At 48.9% G+C, this 22,657-nt stretch overlaps 2 protein-coding genes across 7 annotated transcripts; one reads left to right on the top strand and one right to left on the bottom strand.

The window, feature by feature from the left end:
• Positions 1–1,352: 1,352 nt before the first annotated feature.
• Positions 1,353–6,741, bottom strand: Pxt1 (peroxisomal testis enriched protein 1). The gene is made up of 3 exons (XM_090355791.1): positions 6,564–6,741; positions 2,807–2,937; positions 1,353–1,461 (listed from the first exon to the last, which is right to left on the bottom strand). Exons 1-3 carry the CDS (start codon positions 6,730–6,732, stop codon positions 1,357–1,359), a joined length of 405 nt encoding a protein of 134 aa, XP_090211917.1. The 5' UTR covers positions 6,733–6,741; the 3' UTR covers positions 1,353–1,356.
• A 1,779-nt stretch (positions 6,742–8,520) lies between these two features.
• Kctd20 (potassium channel tetramerization domain containing 20) lies at positions 8,521–22,586 on the top strand. Of its 6 annotated transcripts, none has more exons than XM_090355780.1 (9): positions 8,544–8,616; positions 9,042–9,225; positions 14,076–14,259; positions 16,808–17,057; positions 17,506–17,608; positions 17,880–18,000; positions 19,573–19,770; positions 20,221–20,331; positions 21,354–22,586. In XM_090355780.1, the coding sequence occupies exons 3-9, from the start codon at positions 14,100–14,102 to the stop codon at positions 21,644–21,646; spliced, it is 1,236 nt and encodes a 411-aa protein (XP_090211906.1). In that variant the 5' UTR covers positions 8,544–8,616; positions 9,042–9,225; positions 14,076–14,099; the 3' UTR covers positions 21,647–22,586. The 6 variants fall into 6 exon arrangements, with proteins under 6 accessions (XP_090211910.1, XP_090211906.1, XP_090211907.1 ...); XM_090355779.1 differs by lacking the exon at positions 8,544–8,616 and adding an exon at positions 8,858–8,912; XM_090355784.1 differs by lacking the exon at positions 9,042–9,225 and having other exon boundaries at positions 8,521–8,616.
• The last annotated feature ends 71 nt before the right edge of the window (positions 22,587–22,657 follow it).

Genomic DNA, 22,657 nt, shown 5'->3' with positions numbered 1-22,657 from the left:
GCCCTCCCCACCCCACGCCCATCTCAATGTGTGGTGGTGCTGTCAATCTATCATCCCAAACGCACAGGAAGGATACACAGGATCAAGGTCTAGGCCAGCCCTGGCAAAAGCGCCAAGACCCTACTGCAATAACTAAAGCACTAAAGGGGCCAAGGGTGGGGCTCAAGTGGCAGAGAATCTGTCAAGCAAGTATGAAGACTTCTGAATCCCAGTACTACCACCTAAAAGTTTCACTGTAAATTTTTTTTGCCAGTCCTGGGGCTTGAACTTAGGGCCTGGGCACTGTCCTTGGGCTTTCTCAAGGCTAGTGTTCTACCACTTGAGCCACAGCACCATTTCCAGCTTTTCCTGTGTATGTAGTACTGAGGAATCGAACCCCAGGGCTTTGTGTATGCTAGGCATGCACTCTACCACTAGGCCACACTCCCAGCCCCTGTAAATCTTCTTATAGTGTTATAATTTTTGAACTATGTGAATGAATACCAATTCACAGATTTTCTTTCATGTAAAGCATGTGTCAAGGTTTGTTCCTTGCCAGCTAGCCATGACTACATGACAGGCCTAACAAAAAAGATAGGAAAAGTTTCCTAAGTAGGAAAAGGAAGTGTAATGTTGACAAATTCAGGAGTCAGCGTAAGTAGGCTAAGTGCAATTCCCCCCCTCACAAAAGAAATATCCACAAGTGTTTCATGCTCAGCAACACAACAGTATTTTATCTTTTAAATGAGTTTTTCAAATAACATGTTTCCTATGGAAAACTCAAGATGCACACAAGAACTTGGAATAACAGTAAACTTTCTTAATTCTTACAATTCCTTTCACAGGGTAGGGGAGTGACAGGAGTCAGTTTAAAAAAATAATAAATGAACAGGAAACGCTGAAGGTGAAGGAGAGGCAGAAAAACACACCCAGAAAGGGCTTGGGACAGCCAACAGGGGGTGTCCACAGGCCTTGTGTTGGACTGGAACATTACATGGGGGCCCCTCTGATTTTCTAGGGAGGGGAGGAGCAAGGACACGTGTAGGAAGACGGCCCTGGCCCTGCAGATTTGGGCACAGGTAACAAGCGTGGGCCTGCGGAGAGGCCCAGAAGAAAGCTCCTGGTTCTAGAACATAGTGTGATTCCAGGAAGGAAAGACTCCAGGTTCCTGCCACAGATGATTTTTGTGGGCCCAAGGCCTCCCATGTCTGGATTATTCTCCACATCTCTCAGCTACTTGCTCTGGACAAACAACCCATGAGTCTGTAGTTCAACAAAGCCGCACAGATGACCAGGAGGGGAAGAGAAGGAGGGGAGCTGTGTTCCTCACTTCTGGGCGTGGGTCTCACAATGCAGGAGGAAAACAGAACTTTCCTTTTATAGCAAATGGTTGTTCCAGAAAAAGCGGAGCATCACCTGAACCCTTCTATAGACAAGTAAGACCACATGAGCCAGTGCCTCTCCACCTTCCCGCTGAAGATCCTGTTGGAAAAAGAGAGGTTGGCTGGGTGCTGGTAGCTCACACCTGTAATTCTAGTTGCTAAGGAGGGTAAGATCTGTGGACTACTGTTTGGAGCCAGACCAGACTCCCCCCCCAAAAAAAATCGGAGACTTTTTTTTTTTGCCAGTCCTGGGCTTGAGCTCAGGGCCTGAGCACTGTCCTTGGACTTTCTCAAGGCTAGAACTCTACCACTTGAGCCTCAGCACCACTTCCGGCTTTTTCTATATATGTGGTACGGAGGAATCGAACCCCGGTCTTCGTGCATGCTAGGGAAGCACTTTAACCACTAGGCCAAACTCCCGGCCCCAAAAATCGGAGACTTTTATCTCCAACTAACTTTAAAAAATGGAGAAATTCAGAATTACAAATGTAACATACTAACAAAGGAGTCAATCCAGGCTGCAGGGAAGCAATTTAAGAAAGGGAGGCTATGGGGCCGGGAGTTTGGCCTAGTGGTAGAGTGCTTGCCTAGTATGCACGAAGACCCAGGTTTGATTCCTCGGTACCACATATGTAGAAAAAAGCCAGAAATGGTGCTGAGGCTCAAATGGTAGAGCTCTAACCTTGAGAAAGTCCAAGGACAGTGCTCAGGCCCTGAGCTTAATCCCAGAACTGGCAAAAAAAAAAGGGGGGCCGGGAGTTTGGCCTAGTGGTAGAGTGCTTGCCTAGCATGCACGAAGACCCGGGTTCAATTCCTTGGAACTACATACTTAGGAAAAAAAAAAAGCCGGAAGTGGTGCTGAGGCTCAAGTGGTAGAGCTCTAGCCTTGAGAAAAATCCAAGGACAGTGCTCAGGTCCTGAGCTTAAGCCCAGGACTGGCAAAAAAAAAAGAAAGGGAGGCCAGGCCCCTAGGCACTGATGGTTCTTGCAGGGCTGAGAAGCGCCTTTTCTCTGCTTCTTGTGGTTTCCCAGAACACTTCTCCATCATTTCATGGGTGTAAGCAAGTCCGCCTTGGTCCGAGATCACAGGGAGGGAACAGGAGGAATGGAGGCAGAACCGCAGATGCACAGCAGCCCTGGTGGCTGCCAGCAGGGCTCTTCTGCAGGTGTCTCCACCATGACTTCTGGGCCACGGGTCACTTCTCTCAGCCTTTCACTACTGACGCCACACACAGCCTCTTGGCTGTTTTCCCAATATGCTGACCCTCCCCAGGTTGTCTGCTGCCCCTGCCCAACTCTTGGTTTTCCTCACTCACCTTCTTGGTGAGTCCTTCCCTAAGCGCCTCCACGGACAGAAGCCCCTGATAGCCTCCCCTTCCTCTGATTCTTTCTCCCAGTTCACCGCAGTGAACTCTGCACTTCCGCGGAGGAACCAGAAGTCTCACCTCTCGGACCATCCTGTGGTGGATGCTGTCCCCAATGTGCCTCAGCTGCATGGCAAACTTCCGGATCGTTTCCTCCTGGGAACTGTTCTGGCCTGGGCTGTTTTCCTTGGGCTGAGACAGTGGATTGTGATCTGCAGTGATTAAAAAAAAAAAAAAAGATTTCTTTAGGGCGGGAGGTGGGGAGTACAGTGGTAGACAGGTAATCCCTGGCTTTTGGGAGGTAGAGATAGGAGGATTGGAGTCCAAGGCCAGTCCAGGGAAAAGCAAAAAACCCAACCTGAAAAATAAACTATGGCTCCAGTGGTACAGCAGGAGGCCTAGAATTCAAACCCCAGTGTCACCAAAACAGTACACTAATGTATGCAAGTTGTTCTAAACAAACTGAAACGTTTCCAGTAATTAAATCAAAGTGTTGTGTGCTTTAATTTTTCAACTTAAATTTTCAAATCAATTTTTTCAAATTAAAATGAAAGAGAATGCAAAACTCAGTTCCTCAGTACCAATGGCCACCTTTCAAGGACTTGGTATGTGGGTAGCAGTTGGTTCATTGAACATGCTCAACCAGATATTTGCAGTTTTTCCAAAATCGATTTTCCAAATAAATATTTTTATCTACGGTCCTTGAATGAGGCCTCCAAACTTTGTTTCTAGCAATTACTGAGTGTTCTGAAGCCACACCGTGTGCAAACTTTGTGGTGGGTGTTTTAGAGAACTGACTCTAAAGAATAATGCCAAAGAATCTCCAATCTAGCTTCTTAGGAGACTGAGATCTGAGGATTGAGGTTCAAAGCTAGCCAAGACAGACAAATCTAAGAGACTCTTATTTCCAATTAATTGCAAAAATGCCAACGTAGAGGGGTCGCTCAAGTGGTAGAACACCAGACTAAGGCATCAGCAAGAGTACAAGGTCCTCACCTCAGGTCAAGCCCTTGAGTCAAGTAGAACAACAATAAAAAGAATTCCTAGTGCTTCAGAGACATTAAGAAAGAAATCAATTTGAGCTAAACTACACGCAATAGCTTTTAAATTAAGCAAATTTCATATGGGACCTGTTTCAGTACAAATGCAGCTGATCCTAGCTACTAAGGAAACTGAAATCTGAAGATCACAGTTCAAAGGCAGCTGGAGCACAAAAGGCCGTGAGACTTATCTCCAATTAACCACCACCAGAAAACTGGAAGTGGCACAGTGGCTCAAATGGTAAAGCTGAAGGAACTCAGGGACAATCTCCAGGCCCAGAGTTCAAGCCCCACGAAAGATGACAATAAATAAATAAAATCTGTATACAGTTAGGTAGGGGAACAATCCAAGAAGATGATTATCTGAATTGAGACCAAAAGGACGAGATGATGGCTCAGAATTAGCCAGATGATAGGTGGGCTAGGGGACAGTCTATGGGAGCAGTAAACAGACATGGTGGAAGGGCCAAGGTCACAAACCCATCCATTTTGCCTGAACCTAGGGGAAACCCTGAGAAATGGGTGGCTTAAGTGGTGAAATAAATTATCTTGTGATCAAAACTACAACCCTAGCTCCAATCTTTTTTCCATTTTCTATGTTTTCTTCAAACCAGGACCCTCCGTAAAAAAAAAAATGCATTCATGAGATCCTCACCTCAAACCATTTTAAAATAACCATTTTGAAATAACATCCTAATGTTAGGTTAGCACCTTCCCAGGGTTATGTGCCAACCTTAGGGGAAAAAAATAAGAATTCAAAACCAAAAACAAAACAAAAATAAATACATTTAGGGCTGGAGGCCTGATTCCATAGTAGAGCACAGGGCCATGAGTTCAAGTCCCAGTACTGGCCCAAAAGAGTTAAACAGGAAATGTGTCTTTTGAGAGTTGTTAGGATAGGTATTATGGGGGGTAGGCAGGGTAAACCCCCAGGCCCCTTCCGAGGGGGAAACTGCGCTTCGTGCCCCGTCCTTAGTCCCGGCTTCCTTTCCGTCTCACTCCCCGCGTCCCCCAAGACTTGCCAATTGCCCTGGCTTCCTGCAATCCTCTGCGGCCGTCCCCAGGCCCCTGCCCATCTGCCCGGCTCTTCTTGGAAAAAGTCGTTTTACATTCCCGTACAGAAATGTGTGGGGACTGCTCTGTCCTGCCGGACACCTGTTTGTATGTGCACATTTTACCCAAAGTAGCAAAGGTTAATCTCAGCGCCGGCCGTCGAGTGGCTCGCGATCGCCGGCGACCCAGACTCCGTCAGGGCCACTCAGCCAGAAGGTGAACCTCAATAATCGGCCTGCTGAGGGCACGCCCTTAAGGGCTTTCGGAAGGTTTCCCGCCGGAGATCCGCCTGCGTCCTCCGAGCGACTCTCGGCACCTTGGCGAGGTGCGAGACCGGCTCCCCGAGCCTCCAACCCAGGCCGTTGGGGGGAATCTAGGGCGCGCGCAGGCGATGGGGGCGTGGCGGCCCCGTGGGCCGCAGTGGCCAATAGGAGGCTCGCTCGGCCGAGTGGGTGGGCGTGGCGGTCACGTGGCGAGCAGATGACCAATGGGAGGTTTGCGCGCGGATCGGCGCCTCCAGCGGCCGGGTGCTGTGGGCCGTGCCCCGTGCACGCTGGCGCGGCATCCGCGCGGTCCGCGGTCCGGGCCGGGTGTTACTCCGGACTGAGTTGCGCTGTCTTTGAGGCTCTGGACCCCATCTGTGCATACAGCTCCTGATTGCCTTCTAATGTCCCCCTGAAACGCGCGCACCCTGCAAGCCCTCCGGACTACAATTCCAGCGCGAGTGCAGTTGGTGTAAGATGCACGCGTGGAGACTCGCAGGCACGAGACCGGCCGGCGGGGTGGCTTGTTGGCTGTTACTCTGTAACGACAGGGAGCAGCTCAGCCGATTCTTCGCCCTGCCTCTGCTCTCCCCGTGAAAGGCGAGCATTTTAGGTAAACGGAAGACGACCGGCGGCCTCGCCAGCAGGCTCGGGACTGGGTCGCATTGCCACAGATGGGACTTCCAATCGGCGAGGTGGCTCACGCCTGTCATCCTAGCTCAGCTGAGAGCTGAGCACCGCGGTTCAAAGTCAGCCCGGGCAGGAAAAGCCATGACACTTATCTCCAGAAAAACAACAACAAAAAGTGGGGCTGTGGCTCCAAGCGGTAGAGCTCAGGGACAGCGCCCAGGCCCCCACTGCGTCCAGAGAGGGAGGGAGCCAGCTGGGACGAAAGGCGCACACGACTGAGGATCTACCTCGTGAGCCACGCTTCCGCTGCCTTCTTTTTGCTGGTTAACTGCCTGCCCCCAACTGGCTTCGAACAGAGAACCTCGAATCTCATTCTCCTGAGTAGCTAGGAATATAGACTCTTCTGGCCACGTTCTTTTTAGGATAGGGTCTTTCCTCCTGTACAGGCACCTACTTTTTTAGGGTTCTTATCACAGCTGGGATCACAGGCATGTGCCACTATGTACAGCTTCCCTTCTAAAGCCACCTGGCATCAGGATTCTCCCCATCTCAGCTCCCAGGTGACGTGGGGTGACAGGTGCACCACACTGCACCCAGCTGTGGATTGAGAAGGCTCTCTGGAATTTTCTGCTAGGGCTAGTCTGGTATGGCTGTCCATGCCTATCAGCTTCTATTCTACAATTACTGACCAGTTACTACTACTGGTTGGCCAGTTTTAAATTCATCACTAATGACAAGTGATAGATTTATCACTAATTGTCAGATAATATACTTAATGCCTATTTTTTTGCCATCAATACCAAAAAAAAATACATGCTATGTAAAATAGGCTATTTGATGCTAATATCTTACCTGAGTTCCTGGACATGGCTGCGTGTGGCTGAGAGCTGACAAGTTGAGTCATGTAAGCCTTCTGAAAACTATATTTCACCCACAGTGATTTGCAACAATTTGTTACTTTGAGAGGCAGATTCAAAACATCTTTAGGTTCGTAAACAGTGTCATTGTGTTTTTCCTTCATGTGTTTTCCCTGTTGGAAAAAAAATATTTTTAAGAAAATGTCCCCAGTGTATCTATAAATGTTTGGTAGAGTCAGACAAAAAGAGTGACACTTTTTGACACCAATGGGGGGTGGGAGGGGTCCTTTCCCTGCAGCAGGAGGCAGAGGTTAAGCATTGTTAAGACACTGTTAAATATGGTTAAATCACTGCTGATGTTAAAGATAAGCAGTTGGTGTAAATACCTCTTTTAATATTTATTTTTCCTTTAAACAAGCTGGCAGGGCTATGGTAATTTGACTCCCTAAGTGACAGCTATTAGACCCTCCCCTGAAACTCTAAATTCCTGAGTGAAGGACTGTCAGGCAATCAGCCAGACTGTCCCCATGCCAGCCCAGCTGCTTTAAACACCTAACTAAACACCTTAAGGGATCATGGGGCGTGGCCTAGCAGTAGAGTGCTTGACTAGCATCCATGAAGCTCTGGGTTCGATTTCTGGGTACCACATACACAGAAAAAAGCCAAAAGTGGCGCTGTGGCTCAAGTGGTAGAGTGCCAGCCTTGAAAAAGTTCAAGGACAGTGCTCAGGCCCTGAGTTCAAGCCCCAGGATTGGAAAAACAAAACACCTTGAGGAAGCCACCCAGTGGCTTGCTTGCTCAGGTTCTGAAAAGTACTGCTAAAAGTATTTCAAACAGATTACAAAAGGTTCTGTGTCAGTGTAAGTAAGCTTCAGTGATCTCTATGACCCTGAAGCCATTCCTATCCAGTCCCAAAGGAAAGCACTTCCCCTGGAGGCACATCAAAAGGCCCCAGTCTGGTGCAGACAGTTCTTCATTTGCATGAAGGACTGCTTTAATTGGTGCAAATTCAGTCTTTTATTTGTTGGTACTGGGATTTCAAATTAGGGCTTTCTGCTTCCTATTTGCTTGAGAGACGGTGCAGTGATGGGAACAGACTCAGAGTTTAAAGGTCTCCTGTGATTGGTGCAAACACAATCCCTCTTTGCCACAACCCCTTTCAGACATTCCTCAGATCTCAGACTCCTGAATAGCTAGGACCACTGGCTAGTTCTTGGCTAGGAACTAGCTTTTAGGTTTAATCCCCACCCTTCTTGCTACCTGGGGCTTGAACTCAGGGTCTGGGCACTGTCCCTGGCCTTTTGCTCAAAGCTAGCACTCTACTACTTGAGCCACAGCACCAATTCAGCTTTTCCGCCTAATTGGTACTGAGGAATGGAACCCACGGCTTCATGCATGTTTCAGGCAAGCTCTGTATCACTAAGCCACATTCCCAGCCCCCCTCTTTATAGGATACGGACAGATTTTTTTTTTTACTTGAAGTATTTTACATATAAACCAACCGGTTTTTCAATAATTTGCTTCCAGTGGATTTGAAATTTGTAGCAGATAGTTTCATGAAACTTAAAATTTGAGAAAAGTTTTTTTTTTAATTCCTTTTGGTCCCAACGCAATCTGAGAAGGGAGGTGGGGACTCTACATGTTCCAGGAAACCCCAGCTGCCCTGGGCCTGCGCGAGCTTCTTCACAATTCCGTCGGATTTTCCATCTCAGCGCCTCAATAATTGAACGAAGGCTCCCGCAGTGCGGAAACCTAGCCACCAAGGCCCGCAAGGGAGGAGGCGGGGCCTGCGGAGGCGTCCTGGGAGGGGCGGAGCCTGCGTTCACCCCGGCCGGCGAGGGGCGGGGCCCGCGGACGCCTGGGCGGGAGGCGGCGGGGCGGGAGGCGGCGGGGCGGGGTCTCCCGGGCGGCCTTCCCGGCGTGCCCCGCGCGGACGGGGGCGGAGGGGGGGACGTGCAGCGGCGGGTGACTCAGCCGCGTGGCTGGGCGGGGGGAGCGCGCCGCTGCGGCTCGGCGGGGTCCGGGCGGATTCCGGCCGGAGGGCGACGGTGAGTGGCGGGCGCGGGCGCGGCCGCGCCGGGCTTGGGTCGGGGCGGCTCCCCGCGGGCGGGAGGCCGGCGGCGCGCGTCGGGAGCGGCGGAGCTGGTCGGGCTCGCGCCCGGCCCGGGCCCCGCACCCCGCGGAGGCTCCGAGGACCGCCTTCCGCGGCGCTTCCCGGTAATAAAAACTTGTCGGCAGTCGTTCAGCGGAGTGGTCGATGGCGTCGGTTCCTGCGGTGGCGAGGCACCGCTTCTGTCCCCCGAACCCTGACTTGGCTGTAAGATTCCGGTGAACAGCCCGCGGGGTAAGCAGGGTTTTGATCCAAGGACTCGCTCAGCCAGCTTGTGACCCAGCACTTTTCCGGGCTCTTCTCCCCTTTGGCTGTAGCTGTCACCTGGGAACTGAGTCCGGGTCTTGTCTTCGTGGTCCTCAGAACACCTCGGGATAACTATCCATCTTGAGGGCGAATCCTGGGCCAGACGGGACCTCCACCCAGAACCACAAAAGGCCACAGCGCCGCGGCCCTGCCTTCTCGGGCACCAGGCAGCTCCTCACGGAAGCAGCGGGACCCCAGCAGGGGTCCTAGGGGATAGGTGACCGCGGGCCCTGCCTTGTAGGTGAGGGACTCACCGGACTGACCTGGGCTGGGAATTTTTTCAGCCTGCCCCGTTTCCTTGTCTTCATTGGCTTGCTCCTTTTCCCCCACCCTTTCCCTGAGCAGACAGGAGCCAAGAAGCTCTAAGGAGCTCTGACTCCCAGAAGATGGTGTTAAGACAAATAGTGCTTTCTTGAACTCTTGACATCAGGAAGGAAATGATTTTCATATATATCCTGTTATTGCAGAAACATGCCCTTGCATAGGATTGAGCTCTCCTTCCTCTCTTGGAGCTGTTTGCAGGGTCATCAGTGCCCAAGCAATACCATTAGGCCAGGTCTCCGGAGTCCCGACTTGCTCAGTCTTTCTCCTCTGTAGGTGCCCGGCAGCCAGTGCCTTTGAAGCCCACGGCCTTGAACACCCAGGTTCTTGGTATGTACTCATACCAACAACACCAGGCCAGCTGGACATCAATTTGGCCATCCTATTTTGGACATGCCTATTTTATGCAAAACACTGTAGCAGATTGCTTATCAGCTACAGCAGATAGGGCCCCGAGTCATAGTACTCTCATCACAGAATTGAGAGCTGGATAACTTGACTTCTGTTTTTTTAGTGCTCCTGCATACAGACAATGTTGAGAGTGAAGTTAGGTCCTGGTCATTGGCATCTTTTTTTGATGTCTGGTTTTTCTTACAAGTCAGTCTTTTTCTGTTGAGTCCCAAAATACTGTGGGTTTCCTTCTATCCCTCCAAGCTTCCTGAGTTTTATGTTTTCCACCCCTTGGCTAATTGGAATGGAATGTTTAGAGCCAAGCATTGTGGCTCTACCCTGGTTGAGTTGATATTTTACTGGAAATTGAAATGCCAAGCCGGGATCCAGGGGCTCACACCCGTAATCCTAACAACTCAGGAGGCTGAGATCTGAGAATTACAGTTTGAAGCCAGCCTGGGCAGGAAAGTGTATTTACAATGAACCACCAAAAAGCCAGAAGTGGAGTTGTAGGTCACACACACACACACACAGTGTTAGGAAAGTTGTTCGAATACTGAGTGATTCAAGTTGGGTGACTCAGGGCATGGAACGGAATGTGAGGCCGCTTAGAGTAGAAGGAACCCTGTTACAAATGTATCTAGTGCAGTGCTCTCATCTTTCAGATAAGGAACCTGAGAGATGAGATGGCAGAATGAGGACTCCTGGCCTCTAGTCTGCTGTTCCTTCCCACTAAATTGTCCCAAGAAAAATACTTCCGAAATGAAAGAAGGCCAGAGATGTTAAAAGGAAGTAAAGATGGAGAGACTTCCATAGGCGAAAAAAGGCCAGTGTTACCTTACCTGGAGAGTGAAAGAGAATAACTTGCAATCTAACTCTGATCACCAAAGAGGGATTGAAGGAGGTCTTGAAGCCTGAGAGATAGTAAAAGGATAAACAAGCCATGGAGGTCTTGTAAATCCTAAGAGAGATTATGAACTTGGAACTTTGTTTTTGTTTAAAAGACAGACAAATCTCAAAGATTTCATTTCTAGAGATTGTGTGCTTGAGCTGTTGTCCTGACCCAAATTATTGGGTATCTGATAGAAATAAGACTGAGATAACTTCTAATATGGTTTAATATACTCTTCTTAACGCTATGGGAAATGAGATTATTGTAGAGATCATTAATACAGTAGAAAGGACATTTGATGAAAGGAGAGCTTGTCTTCTGCCTGGAATCCCCACATTAGACATAGTTAGGGGGTTCTGTGTAGTCACAAAGTAGTAGAACAAGAGTAAGTGAGGGCTTAGTGTACATCAGATATCAGACACTATGCTAAATGATTTTATGTCGCTGTCCCATTTCATTACTTCCATTTTAACACAGAGATCAAGTCTACTCGAAGATAAACTAAGGAAACAGCCGAGCCTATGTTGAAATTTAAGCACACCTGACTACAAAGCCATTATTTGTGTGTGTAGATATGTGCTCGGGTGTGTGCATGCCTGTGCCTCCTGGGGCTTGAACTCGCCTGAGTGCTATCCTTGAGGTTTTGTTGGTTTTTGTTTTTTTGCCAGTCCTGGGCTGGGCCTGAACACTGTCCTTGGACTTTTTTTTCAAGGCTAGAGCTCTACCACTTCTTCCACTTGAGCCTCAGCACCACTTCCAGCTTTTTTCTATGTATGTGGTACTGAAGAATCGAACCTGGGTCTTTGTTCATGCTAGGCGAGCACTCTACCATTAGGCCAAACTCCCAGCCCCGGTCTTGTCCTTGAGCTTTTTTATTTAAGGCTAAAGCTCTAGCACTGCCCACAGCTCCACTTTGGTGGTTAACTGGATGAGTCTTAAGGACTTTTTTTTTTTGTCTCAGGTAGCTTCTAATTATGATCCTTAAATCTTAGCCTCCTGAATAGCCAGGATTATAAGCATGAGATGCCAGGGCCAAGAGTAGATACTTGTGACTTCTTTGTGTGTGTGTGTGTGTGTGTGTGTGTGTGTTTCCCTCCTTAGATGCTTGCCTTCAACCCCTTCTTTGTTTTGTGTCTTTTTGATGCCAGTACTGGGGCTAGAACTCAGACCTAAGTAGCCTTTTCACTGAGGAGTAGTGTTCTCTCACTTGAGCTACAGGTCCACTTCTAACTTTCTGATGGTAAACTGGAGATAAAGAGTCTCATGGACTTTTCTGCCCAGAGTAGCTTTGAACCCCAGTCCTTAGATCTTTGACTCCTGAGTAGCTAGGATTATAGGTGTAGCCACTAGCGCTCCCACCCATGAGTTTTAATGTTGAGTTAATTTCATGTTAGGTCCATAGGGCTGTTCCAACAAATTTTAAGTTGTTAGGAAATGCTGGTGCTTTAGTTCTTTTTTTATTGTTGCCAGTCCTGGGGCTTAAACTCGAGGCCTGGGCATTGTCTCTGGGTTTCCACTTTTGACTTTTTTTTCTTCTATTTTTGTGGTGCTGAGGAACCAAACCCAGGGCTTTATGGATGCTAGGCAAACACTCTACCACTAAACCATATTCCTAGCCCACTTATTAATTCTTAAATACTACAATGGATTTGAATAGTTATGTAGATCCAGATCATCTTTCCAATGTTTTAAAATCATCCTTTTTTTAAAAAAAATATCAGGGCTTTCTAGTAATTAGATATTAAATAAACATCCCTTGATTACCAAAACAGGGATTCTTACAGCAGTTTTGTCAGCCGTTAGGATGCGTGAGAAGGTCGAGGTCAGGAACATGGGATCTACCCTGGTCCTGTTACTTTGTTCCATGGAGAGATGTGGGGACAAGAATGAAATTTGCATTTCATTTGCTATATAAATGTAGTCCCATTACTAACATTACAGAGGAAAGTTACCGTGAATTATTGTGATTACCAGAAGTTCATCTTGCTTAGAGTAACCAGTAGTGAGTTACAGCTTTGCATATCCCAGCTCTGTCTCAGTCTGTTGTGAAGGAACGTCAGCTTTAATTTTTGCATCTTTATTATGGTATTACTGTGCCTGGCTGCCAAAATGAATGAGCACCATTTGTGCCTGCCCGGGGAAGTGTGGCTATCTCGTTCTGGCAGGTAGAAGTTAGGGGCACGGGCAGGTGTGGTTTCCCTGCTACCACACTGGGTGCCTCCCTTTATGAACTTATTTCCTCAGTCACCTGCACGCCTGATGCATCTGCTAAGCATATTTCTTCATCTAGATTGAAAAATGTCAGACTCCCTCATTTGAAAATACATTGTTTTCCATTTCAGCCTCTAAATTTTTTCTCAAACTGTCACAAGAAGTATTTTAACATTCCAGTGATTTCAACATTTTCCAGAGGCATTCATTCCCTGTATTTAAAGATACATTTTCCTTTTTCCACATTCTAAAAGTATGCTCAACAACGTGACACTTAAAAAATATAATCGGGCGGGGTTTGGGGGCTGGGAGTTTGGCCTAGTAGTAGAGTGCTTGCCTAGCATGCACAAATACCTGGGTTCGATTCCTCAGTACCACATACACAGGAAAAACGCTGGGAATGGTGCTGAGGCTCAAGTGGTAGAGCTCTAGCCTTGAGAAAGTCCACGGACAATGCTCAGGCCCTGAGCTCAAGCTCAGGACTGGCAAAAAAAAATAAATAAATAATAATAATATATATATATAATATATAATCCTATATATAATATATATATAATCCTACAATTAAGGAGGAACAATATTTCCCATTTCACGGGACCATATCTGCAGACAGCTGCAAAGCATGGGGTCTACCACCAGAAACCATGTGGAGATGTGTAGTACAAGCCCAGTGGGTCCAGCAAAGCAGCCTGCAGCCAGCTGAACGTTCTGCCTGGTTTGGGAAGACCTTGTATGTAGCATTCATCCTGTGAGCCTTGCATCGGGGTTGGGGCTCCTTGGGGAAAGATGATGTGGTCCACCTGATAGCCAGTACTAGAAGGGGCAAAGGAGAGATGAGGGAACAGTACAGTCAAGGCTTGCTTTGTTCCCTAGTGCTGGGGACTCAACCCGGGACCTTGAACTTGCTAGACAGGTACCCCGCCTTTGAGCCACACCCCTAGCTCCCCCTTTTGCTTGTCTTTTCTCTCATATTTTTGGTGCTTGTTGCAAGGCTGATTTTTTGGAAACAGGTTTTTTTTTAAGCAACTGGACTCTGCCGCCCTTTGTGTTTAGGTGTGTAAACATACTCCATTATTATCTGCAGTCACTGTGTAGGTCACATGCAAATCATGATTTACAGAGCCTCAAGCTTCCCTACTCCTCCCTCTCAGCATAGTCACTGCAGGGTTCCCATGCTGCCTTCTCCTGAGAATGAGAACTCGCCACCCTCTGGTGTGGCCTTTGCTTGGTGGTGGACTGTTGGGGAGTTCTAAATCCTGTGCCTTCCTGTCTTTCAGGGCTGTGCAAGCCAGCGGTTGAGGATGAGCGCTCACCAGGGCAGTAATGGAGACAGGTTAGCGGGGCTGGAGTCCGCCTGCCCAGTGGACGACACCCTAACTACAGCTCAGGAGAAACCAACAGCCAGCCTGGCCCCCGCCAGTCTTCACCACCTTGCCTATCCCCTGGGCCCCCGGAATGATGGTCAGTGACTAGCTTTTTTTTCACTTAGGGTGTTTAACTCTTGAAGATCAAGTCTGCCTAGAAGGCATCAGCATTAGTTATTATTGTTATTATTGTTGTTTTATTATAAAGGTGATGTACAAAGGAGTTGTGGTTATATAATTTAGGTAAAGAGTACATTTCTTTTTGAACAACATTGCCACTTGGCACCATTTTTGGGGGGGGGGGTGTGTGTGTCGGTATGTTGATTGTGGGGTTTGAACTTTGGGCCTGGGCCCTGTCCCTGAGCTCTTCAGCTTAAGGCTACCACCCTACTCCTTGAGTCACAGCGCTGGTAGTTAATTAAAGGTAAGAGTCTCATGGACTTTAGTGCCCGGGCTGGCTGTGAACTGTGATTCTCAGATCTCAGCCTCTTGAGTAGCTAGGATTACAGGTGTGAGCCACTGTGTCCTGCTAGGCACCATTGTTCTTTTTTGTGTGTGTGGGTCATGGGGCTTGAACTTGGCTTGGGCACTGTCCCTGAGCTCTTCAGCTCAAGGCTACTACCCTACCTTTGAGCCAAGCCCCACTTCCCATTTTCTAGAGGTTAATTGGAGATAAGAGTCTCAGGTCCTTTTGTGCTGGGGCTAGCTTTGAACCTGGATCCTTAGATCTCAGCCTCCCTGAGTAGCTAGGATTACAAGCGTGAGCCACTGTGCCAGCAATGTCCTTAATCTAAATATATTGCCAGTGGGTTAGCTCAAATGTCACTGTACTGTCAAGCTGACCACAGAAAACTTCACTTCCTCAACTGGTCTGGCACCCTTTGCTTGGCAATTATGGTGTAAGACAGCAGCCCCAGATTTGCAGTCAGGGGGCTGACTCCATTCCAGCCCTGCTGCTTACCACAGCCGTGGAGGAGATCTTAGTTTCAGCACTGGTGGCATGGCTCAAGCAGTACAGTACTAGCCCTGAGTGTAAGTGCTGAGAGGTGAGGCCCGGAGGTCAAGCTGGGTACCAGCACATACATAAAGAAAAGATCTAAGTTCTGCTGCCTGTGCATGTGCATGCACATGCACGTGCTTAAACTCAGGCTGCTCTCCCTTAGCTTTTTTGCTTAAGACTTATACTTCACCACTTGAGTTACACCTCCACTTCCAGCTTTTAGGAGATAAGAGTTGCATGGGCTTGCTGTTCTGGCTGGCTTTGAATCACTATCCTCAGCTCTCAGCCTCCCGAGTAACTAGGATTATAGGACTAAGCCACTGGTCCTTAGCTGAGTCCACTTTTTCCTGCTGTAGAAGGCAGAGTTATTAGCCTTCCTTCCTGGCAAGGTTGGTAGACTGACTCAGTGGTGTAAAAGCTTCTGGTAAAATGTCGTGCTCCTTTTAACACGATTATTAATTAACCTTAACTTTCACAAAGTTAATACATGAATCACAGGAAGCAGGAGAATGCAGAAGTTGTGAGCAACACCATCCAGAATCACAAGGTTTGGTTGCACACTAAACCCTGTGTGCTTCTATGCAACACTGCATGGTGTGTGATTATTCCTGTGTAAAACACATCGGGCTTTTCACACATTCTCAGTAGTCACCAACACAGATTCTATAAGCTATGCAAGGATCCAATAGCCACAAATATACTACATAAAACTCAGTCTCTCTAGGGGAAAAAAAAATCTGATATTGCCTTTTTTAGGGATAAAAATGTCCTATAAAACAAAAGAGGGCAACACACCGCTATGATGAAGACACATCGCCTTAGTGCTCAGCTGAAAATGAGACAAAGCAAAAGAGGACACGATGACAGCATTGTGAAGGGAAATTGTTTTCAGATGACTTGAGCATTCCCTTTGTACAACCAAAAGACGGACAGACACCAGCAGCTATTGTACATGTGTGCATGCACAGGCACACCTGCATGGTTTACACCTGCACTCGTCTCATACATATGTCTCCTCTGGCACTAAACTAATGAACAAGTCCTGACACTCATTTCCAACATGTATCTTTTCTGTCGGTTACAGCCAACAGTTACAAGTTCGTTTATAATGATTTTACGTGGTGCGATAGATCTGGGGTGGCAACTGTGGCCAGATGGGGTGCTGCCTGATTTGCCAAGTCAGATTTGATGTGTTCCCAGTTCTTGTCCTGCACTGACAGCAAACTGCAAAGTCTACAGCACTCACCTGGCCGGGAGCAGTCCTGTTCACCACTCCGTTGATGTTGAAGTCAAGCATTCAAAGGAATTGCACTAGTAGCTCAGGCAGCTGCTCCATCTTTAACAAAGCACTTCTAAGGTTCCCGGCCAGCCCGAGTCTTGGAGGGCAGTGACCTTGGAACTTGGAGGGACTGGCAGGGAACTGCTGGGTCTCCCTATAATCCCTATAGTGTGGCATTTCTGCTCGTTTTCATCCCATGGAAGCATAGAGGCTGGCTGAGTCTCTAGTTGGGGTTAGTTTCCAGTGGCTTGCTGTGGCAGCAGATTTTGTCTGTGGTGAGCCCCTGGACATCTGGACTTGGTGCCTTTCATGTATGTTGAAGAAGACATGCTCCGAGTCACATGGCGTGCTTGTGTGATCTTGCAGACCTTGCCCTTGACTTCACCCTGCAGTCCTCGAGCCTCCCGTTTGCCCACGTGATGCCTGAGGACATCAAAGGCTCCTGCTTCCCAGGTGGGAGCAAGCGGAGCCACGAGCCCTTCGCTGCTGTGGACAGGCTTGGCACCGGTAACTCTTATGCCCAGGCACCAGAGAAGGTGACCCTTTTGGTGGATGGCACCCGTTTTGTGGTGAACCCGCAGATTTTCACTGCTCATCCGGACACCATGCTTGGAAGGTAACAGCGGGCACTTGCTTCCAAGTTTGCTGTTACAAACACAAATCCTGGCTGCTCAGCTTGCATGGCTGTGACGTGAAAGCATGGGACGGGGTCTCCTCTCTCTGTCCCTGACTTGGGAGCTTAGTAAGAGTGAGAGCAGCTGCTGCTGAGATCCAGATGCTAAGTGGCGGTGCCGCCTGCCACCTTTTGTGCTGTGCCTGAAAGGCCATTGGGGATGGCACAGGGTACCTCTGGGGGCATGAACAGACAGGGCAGGGTAGGAAGGGGGGGCACAGGCTACCCCTCGGTTACCTGGGCACCAGTGTTGGAGGAGTGCAGGGAAGGCCAGCAGAGAGCAGCCTTCCCTGAGATGTGGCGGTTCCTGCACTGCTCAGGCCTCCAGCTGTGGGCTGGGGTAAAAAGGGCAAAGCGACATGAGTACAGTCTGCTGCCTGGTGTCTTTCAGGATGTTTGGACCAGGAAGAGAATATAACTTCACGCGGCCCAACGAGAAGGGCGAGTACGAGATTGCAGACGGGATCAGCGCCACTGTGTTCCGCACGGTGTTGGTGTGTACAGCTTTACCTCTTTTCCTGCGCATGTGCGGTGACCTGTGTGCCCTTCAAAATTCCACCAGCGGCGTTACTGACTCTGGTGTCTAGATCCCTTTTATTTCTGTCCTTGCCACGTGAGCTCAGTCAGTCGTCAGGTTCTTATCTGGGGGTGATTATGATTGCAGGCAGTAACTCATCACTTGAGCAGATCCGGAATGAGCTGGCTGAAGATGCTGTGTCCATTGTGTTCTTGGCTGAATTAGCATTTTTCCCAATCTATTTGCAGGATTACTATAAAACTGGCATTATCAACTGTCCAGATGGCATCTCTATCCCAGACCTCAGAGACACGTGCGACTATCTGTGCATTAACTTTGACTTCAACACCATCCGGTGTCAGGATCTCAGTAAGTAGGGAGCAGCTGCTTCTCCCAGGGGCACCCCAAGACTGCGGTCACTTATCACGAGCAGCACTGAAAGTCTACTTCCTCTGCCTAGTTGGAATAATTTTAAAACTTATTGTAAAAGTATCAGCACATGTGCCACAGGCTTTTTTGTTTGTTTTTGGTTTTTTGCCAGTCCTGGGGCTTGTACTCAGGGCTTGAGCATCGTCCCTCAGTGTCACAACCTGTGACGACCTGGGGATAATATAATAACAGACATCAGACTGTGGAATTGAGGTTTGGGGCACCAGGGCTCTGAAGTCTTCCTCCAGCTTTAGGTGTCCTGAGTCCATTTTACAAGGTATTTATTACAAAGGGTATCAGGGTGTCCGTGCAGAAAAACTCAGGTCACAGTAACCTTGGAAGTCACAAACGTCAATCATGTGGTATACTCAAGTGATAACCTTTTTTAAGAAGCAGGTACAAGCAGCAGGCGACTTACAGTTAACAAAGATTTCGGGCTGTCCCTAAGTTCCCAGTGAGTTTGGTGTGGAATTAGCCTACACCTGGATTGGCATCTGAGATCCTTCAAGCCAGGAATGACTGAGCATTTCAGGAGACTCTCAGTGTTCTGAGAGTTCAGGGAGGAGGCATTCCATCCGCCTGATCCTTCCAGGTCTCACAGCTTGGCTTCTGAAGACTCACACCTGAGCTGCTTTTGCTGAAGGCTGGCACCCTACCACTTGAGCCACAGCACCACTTTCAGCTGTTTCTGTTTGTGTGGTACTGAGGGCCTTGTTCATGCTAGGCCATCTCATATATTGCCAGACTGCCTTTGAACTCCTGAATCTCCTGCTTAAGTTCCTAAATGGTAGGATTATAGGCATTTGCCACCATGTCCAGCTCCTTACTATTATTTTTCTCAATGTTATTAACTTAGTGCTTTAAAAGATGTGGAATCGCTCAAACCTATAACATAATAAGTGCCAATGCCTTATGCTTATAATCCTAGCTACTGAGGCTGAGATCCGAGGGTCAAGGTTCAAAGCCAGCCTGGGCTGACAAATCTTAGCAGCCCTAAAAAAATAAAAACCTGAAACAGCTTAGCCCTGAGAGATCGGTGCAGGCATCGTGTAGCAAGGGAGACAGGCTGCCATGCAAAGCTCGAATCACTAAATCCAGTGTGAGAACGCAAACTGTCCATGACACTGCGCTGTGCCCCTGCCCTGACCTGGGCTGCCAGGCTCACTGCATTTCCCTGCAGTGCACACGGAGGCCTGTCGACATGGACGTCTCCACGGGGTGTAGTACACACCTAGAGAAAGCCCTGGAATCTCCAGGACATGTCATGGTGATGCTGTAAAGTGGCACCTCTCCTGTGGAGTTGATGTTTATGGTCTGACACTGAGTGTGTAAAAAAACCTCAGCTGATGATTAGACTTGATGAAGCCAGAATGTGGCAGGACAAGAACCCAGGTCAGCTTCCGGTGACCTCAAGCAGGTCAGACCCTCCCTGCCTGGGTGCGCATCGCTGCTGCCGGCCGCAAGCCTGTCTTGCCACACCCTGACACACGCGCTCGGCTGCGTTCTCCCCAGGTGCTCTGCTGCACGAGCTGTCCAACGACGGGGCCCACAAGCAGTTTGACCACTACCTCGAGGAGCTGATTGTGCCCATCATGGTGGGCTGTGCCAAGAAAGGGGAGCGGGAGTGCCACATCGTGGTGCTCACTGACGAGGACTCTGTGGACTGGGACGAAGACCATCCCCCTCCCATGGGAGAAGAGTATTCTCAAAGTAAGACACAGATGCTGATAGCAAAAGAAAACCACTGCCCAGAGTGGCAGTGAGATCGTAGAACAAACACAGATGCCTAGTGTGTGACAAGCTTATAAATGCCTGTCTACTATTTCCTCAGTTTTTTGGTTTTGGGGTTTTGTTTTGCCAGTCCTGGGCTTGAACTCAGGGCCTGTGCACTGTCCTTGGACTTTCTCAAGGCCTAGAGCTCTACTTCTTGAGCCACAGCAGTACTTCTGGCTTTTTCTATGTATGTGGTACCGAGGAATTGAACCCGGGTCTTCGTGCACGGTAGGCAAGCACTCTACCACTAGGCCAAACTCCAACCCCTTCACATTTAATCTATGATCCACACAGATTCTTTTGCTGTCAGTGGTTAATATACCTTTGATCTCCTTTTACAGTTTCCTCTGTGACTAACCCCAGGTTCTGTCTTTGGTTTTGTTTCAGTTCTTTATAGCTCCAAGCTCTACAGGTTCTTCAAGTATATTGAGAATCGAGATGTTGCTAAAACAGTATTAAAAGAACGGGGCCTGAAAAACATTCGCATTGGGATTGAAGGTAAAAGGGGAAAACCTCCCAGTGTGTCCACAGGTGGCACGCTTGGGCAAGGACAGATACAGCCACAAAATCCCAGCTTCCAGAGAGCTATAGGCACACAAGAAAACTACCACTCTGCTCCCGGTGAAGTGTCCCTATCCTTGGGTTTTCTTTCCTCTTCTTTCCATCTCACTTTTTTGAAATGCTTTACAGAAGCTGAAATGAATGGTACATGACAGGCACTGGAACAGGTCAGGTTGCAGAGCACCGGCTTCTGTCCTCAGCACCAGGTGGGAGGATGGCGCCGCCAGAAGCTGCAGGAAATTTCTGTGGTCTGCAAGAGTTCTGAAAAAGGCAGCTCGGACTCAAATTCTCAATGATTCTATTTGAGGACTAGTGAGATCTCTGCCTTAAGTGCTTTGTGCAGTGTCCCATGAGTACTTGACTCCCGTGGGTCTCTGGCCACTGTACTCTGCTGCTTGCACACACCTGTGCACACAATTCCTCACACCCTGTTAGAGGAAATACTTGAGATTAGCCTCCCTTCTCAGAGAACAGTGCCCTTTCCAGAGCAGCCTGTCAGACACCAGGGAGCTTGGCCCCTGCCTGCCTGCCTGCCTGCCTGCCAGTGGTGCCAGCCCAGGTAGCTGCTCCAGTTAGGAATTCTCCCATTTCTACAAGACAGCCTTTGAGTATTTGGGAAGCCTTCCCCTTCTTCACACAAACATTCCTTTACACAGACTGTTTCCTGTTCTGCCCTCTGGACAAGATTAAGTGAATGGAGTAGCCATGTCATGGCAGCATTGTTCTAAAGTAAAGGCTTTTGAGATTCCCATTCCATCAAAAGGGAGAGTTGGCCTTATTTCCCTTAGATCAGTTCCTCCTTAGGACCAAGTTCCACCAACCTGGAGCAGAGTCCCTTTCCACAACAGTCACCTCCCACACGGCTCCCTGCTGTCCTTGGATTTGGGAGAGGGAGAAAACATCGATGCCAGAGCAAGCTCTTGCTGGAATGCTGAGGACGGCCGTTTCCTCTCCTCCAGGTTACCCTACCTGTAAAGAGAAAATTAAGAGACGCCCTGGGGGCCGGTCTGAAGTTATCTACAATTACGTGCAGCGTCCCTTCATCCAGATGTCGTGGGAAAAGGAAGAAGGGAAGAGTCGCCATGTGGATTTCCAGTGTGTCCGGAGCAAATCCCTCACTAACTTGGTAGTTGCTGGAGAGGGAGTCCTAGAGGACCAGGAGCGATTAATGCACCACCCACCCCAGGTGGATGAACTTGACCGGCTAAACGCTCCCCTTGCTCAGATGGCTTCTAACGACGCTCAGGATTAGGACCCATGGGGTCCCGTGGCCACCAGAGCTCCAGGCTGAGTTACCTGGCCAGGATTCCCCATCCTCCCCGTGGTCCTCTCGCCCTGAGTCCTTCCCCAGTGGCCAACACGTGTCCTGTTCAGTAAGTCTGTGCCTCCCGCAGGGGATAAAGCAGCTTGCTGGTAACTGGGCTGCCAGCTTTACAGCAGTCCTGGTGACTTGGAAATTTGGGGTTTGGTGCTGTTCACTGAGTGTCTGTGGAACTCACAAGCAGAAAAGAAGTCTCTCATTGCCTCACATTTAGCAAAGCCATCCTAGTCCTTTAGACTCTGTATGTTTTGTTTTGTTTAATATCAGGCAAATCACTTTGTAGCAAAGGGACCAAACTTAAAGGGAGACAACGGCTGTCTTCAAAAGGCAGCACTAGGGGAGCTGCTGCTCTCAGCAGGTGGAGGAAAGGCCCTTTGTGCGCCTCCACGCCTAGGAAGAGCCAGGCACTCAAGGTCAGAATGTCCACCTGATGGTTCATTTGGAAGGAAACTTGAAACTCAAGTGGAAGAGCCTCTCCTCTCCTCCCAGGCCATGTGGTCCTTTTTCTTTTCCCCCCCTTTTTAAATTTTTAGCTTTTTTTTTCTTTTCTTTTTTGCAGAGCTGAGGACCAAACTCAGGGCCTTGTACTTGCTAGCAAGTGCTCTTCCACTGAGCTGAGTCCCAACCCCAAGCCGTTTGGGTTCTCTTGGCTGGGACTCAGGTGTGACTCGGAGTTCCTCACCCCCAGGACAGTGCCTGCCTCAGGCATGGCCCAGAAACCTAAGAAACTGGCTTAAAGTTTTTGAGATGAGGACAGAAACCTCAAAGGTGCTCGAATCTTAAGAAGATTAGAGCTCCAGGATGCGGGTACTGGGGATGAAGCTGGGTACATAGCACCACCTCGCAGGCTCCATCCCAGGCCCACATGGAGTTTTCTGGGGCTAACAGAGTGTCGTACACAGGGTTAGGCGAATGATACTGTCCTCTCCAAAGAGGGTGGGT

This window comes from Megascapheus bottae, chromosome 22, assembly GCF_031878675.1.
Source record: "Megascapheus bottae isolate mThoBot1 chromosome 22, mThoBot2.hap1, whole genome shotgun sequence".
Taxonomy (NCBI): Eukaryota; Metazoa; Chordata; class Mammalia; order Rodentia; family Geomyidae; genus Megascapheus; species Megascapheus bottae.
Note: the sequence above shows the minus strand (reverse complement) of the source record. Positions and strands in the feature narration are given on the sequence as shown.

Bases quoted from the DNA above. Each gene is read 5' to 3' on its own strand.
- Pxt1 (XM_090355791.1), bottom strand. From the start codon at position 6,732: ATGAAGGAAAAACACAATGACACTGTTTACGAACCTAAAGATGTTTTG. The intron at 2,938-6,563 runs GTAAGATATTAG...TAATCACTGCAG, and splicing joins AGCCATGTCCAGGAACTCAG to ATCACAATCCACTGTCTCAG. The intron at 1,462-2,806 runs GTGAGACTTCTG...TTTTTCCAACAG, and splicing joins ACCACAGGATGGTCCGAGAG to GATCTTCAGCGGGAAGGTGG.
- Kctd20 (XM_090355784.1), top strand. From the start codon at position 14,100: ATGAGCGCTCACCAGGGCAGTAATGGAGACAGGTTAGCGGGGCTGGAG. The intron at 18,001-19,572 runs GTAAGTAGGGAG...CGTTCTCCCCAG, and splicing joins CATCCGGTGTCAGGATCTCA to GTGCTCTGCTGCACGAGCTG. The intron at 19,771-20,220 runs GTAAGACACAGA...GTTTTGTTTCAG, and splicing joins GGGAGAAGAGTATTCTCAAA to TTCTTTATAGCTCCAAGCTC.